The sequence below is a fragment of the Vollenhovia emeryi genome, unplaced genomic scaffold, assembly GCF_000949405.1.
Source record: "Vollenhovia emeryi isolate VEMERY1.0 unplaced genomic scaffold, V.emery_V1.0 DF939967.1, whole genome shotgun sequence".
In the NCBI taxonomy this organism is placed as follows: Eukaryota; Metazoa; Arthropoda; class Insecta; order Hymenoptera; family Formicidae; genus Vollenhovia; species Vollenhovia emeryi.
The window spans coordinates 13,366-15,261 of NW_011966399.1; the positions used below are offsets into that span (position 1 = coordinate 13,366).

At 36.0% G+C, this 1,896-nt stretch overlaps 1 protein-coding gene across 1 annotated transcript; it reads left to right on the forward strand.

Moving 5' to 3' along the window:
- Window positions 1-570: 570 nt before the first annotated feature.
- Window positions 571-1,829, forward strand: LOC105556511 (the record flags this gene model as incomplete). The annotated part of the gene is made up of 1 exon (XM_012003610.1): window positions 571-1,829. A coding segment is annotated over exon 1 (1,259 nt), but the record flags the coding sequence as incomplete, so codon positions are not given.
- Window positions 1,830-1,896: the final 67 nt, after the last annotated feature.

Consider the following 1,896-nt stretch of genomic DNA (forward strand, 5'->3'; position numbering starts at 1 on the left):
AGTACGCGCGAGAGGGAATTGACGGTTCGTTTCGGACAGAAGTATGATCTAACCTATATGCGTGAAAGTAAGTATATCTGCTAATTTATTTCTCTTTATATTTTATATCCGTTATATTTTTCGAATGCGTATTCAATACGTTTTTTTCCAATATTGACTTACACTCCACAAATGCCAGTATGTTTCTATTCGAACTAACTTCAGATTGTGGCCGGTATTCATAGTCTTCAAGATCGTCTTAAGTAATGTCGTAAGACGCTAATATGGCTCTGTGATTGGTTCATGACATTTTAAGATTGAACTTAAGACGGTCTTAAATAACTATGAATACCGGCCGGCCTATGTATATACATACTTCCCGAAGAATATAGAAACATTCAAATCATCTGCATTCTATACTTTTTTCGAGAATCAAGAAATAGGATTCAGAAGTATTGAAAATTTCAATACTTTCCAATTATTTTTCGTTTGCTGGGATTCCGCATTTGTTACACATATAACTATTTCATTATTGCATCTTCAGAATCACCAATACAATTTCATGTACTTTTTTATAGGGTCTTTATTAAAATGTCTAAACGAGGGAAGGAAAATACTTTATTCAATTATATGATAAAGAAACCAAAGTCTACCGATGAAAATCAGTCTTCACCTGTTCCTGTTTCTGTTCCTGTTTCTGTTCCTGTTCCTGTTCCTGCTCTCGACAATAACACTGAGAATGCTGGTACTAGTTCCGGTTCTAAGGAAGATATTCCACGAACTAACGCTCAAAATATTTTAGATTTAGGTTGTTACACGGAATTAAAAAACAAAATTGATGATAATTTAAAGTGTAGATTACTGGATTCGCCTTGGCAACCGGACAAATCATTTAAGTTCCCAGTAAGCGATGGAAAGAAAAAACTGAAATTTCAAGTAACGTGGTTTGATCGGTTCCCATGGCTGGTTTATACGACAAAAGGTCAGCAAGGCGCCTTATGTAAATTTTGTGTATTATTCGCCCGAGATTGCGCAGGTAAAGGGTCTCATCAGCAGTTAAAGTCTTTAGTTACCCAGCCGCTGAACAAATGGAAAGATGCCCTTTCTGATTTTAAACGTCATGGTGAAAGCCAGTATCATAAAGAATGCATGATATTGGCTGATAATTTTCTTCGAGTGTTTAAAAAATTGCAACCGGACATTATTAGCCAAATCGATACAGGACGCTTAACGCTAATAGCCGAAAATCGTACAAAACTCATTCCCATTATTGAAACTATTAAATTGTGTGGCCGACAGGAATTGGCATTGAGAGGGACATGCGATTTAGGACCGATTAAAATCAACGATCCTGAACCAGAAATAAATGACGGTAACTTTAGAGCTATTTTACGAATGCGAAACAACTGTGGTGATTTAAATCTAAGGAAGCACTCGGAAAGTATGATGTTGAACGCTACGTACTTAAGCCCGGATATACAAAATGAATTAATTGCAACTTGTGGTGAAATTATTCAAAATAAATTAGTTGATAAGATAAATTCTGCTAAGTACTTTTCGATACTGGTTGATGAAACGACTGATATTTCACGACAAGAACAAATGTCAATTTGTGTTAGATATACGGAGCCCAAAGATGATATATTTATATTGCACGAAGATTTCTTGAGTTTTGTTTCAGTTGAGAGAACTACAGGAACATTTTTAGCTAATGCAATTCTTTTAGAATTAAAACGTTTAGGAATTAACTGCGAATACTTAATCGGACAAGGATATGATGGTGCCGCCGCAATGAAAGGCTGTTTTAACGGTGTACAGACAGTAATCCGTGAGATTCATCCGGAAGCTTTGTACGTGCACTGCAGCGCGCATTCGCTAAATTTGGCTTTAGCTCATTTTTGCCAAATACAGTTGTGA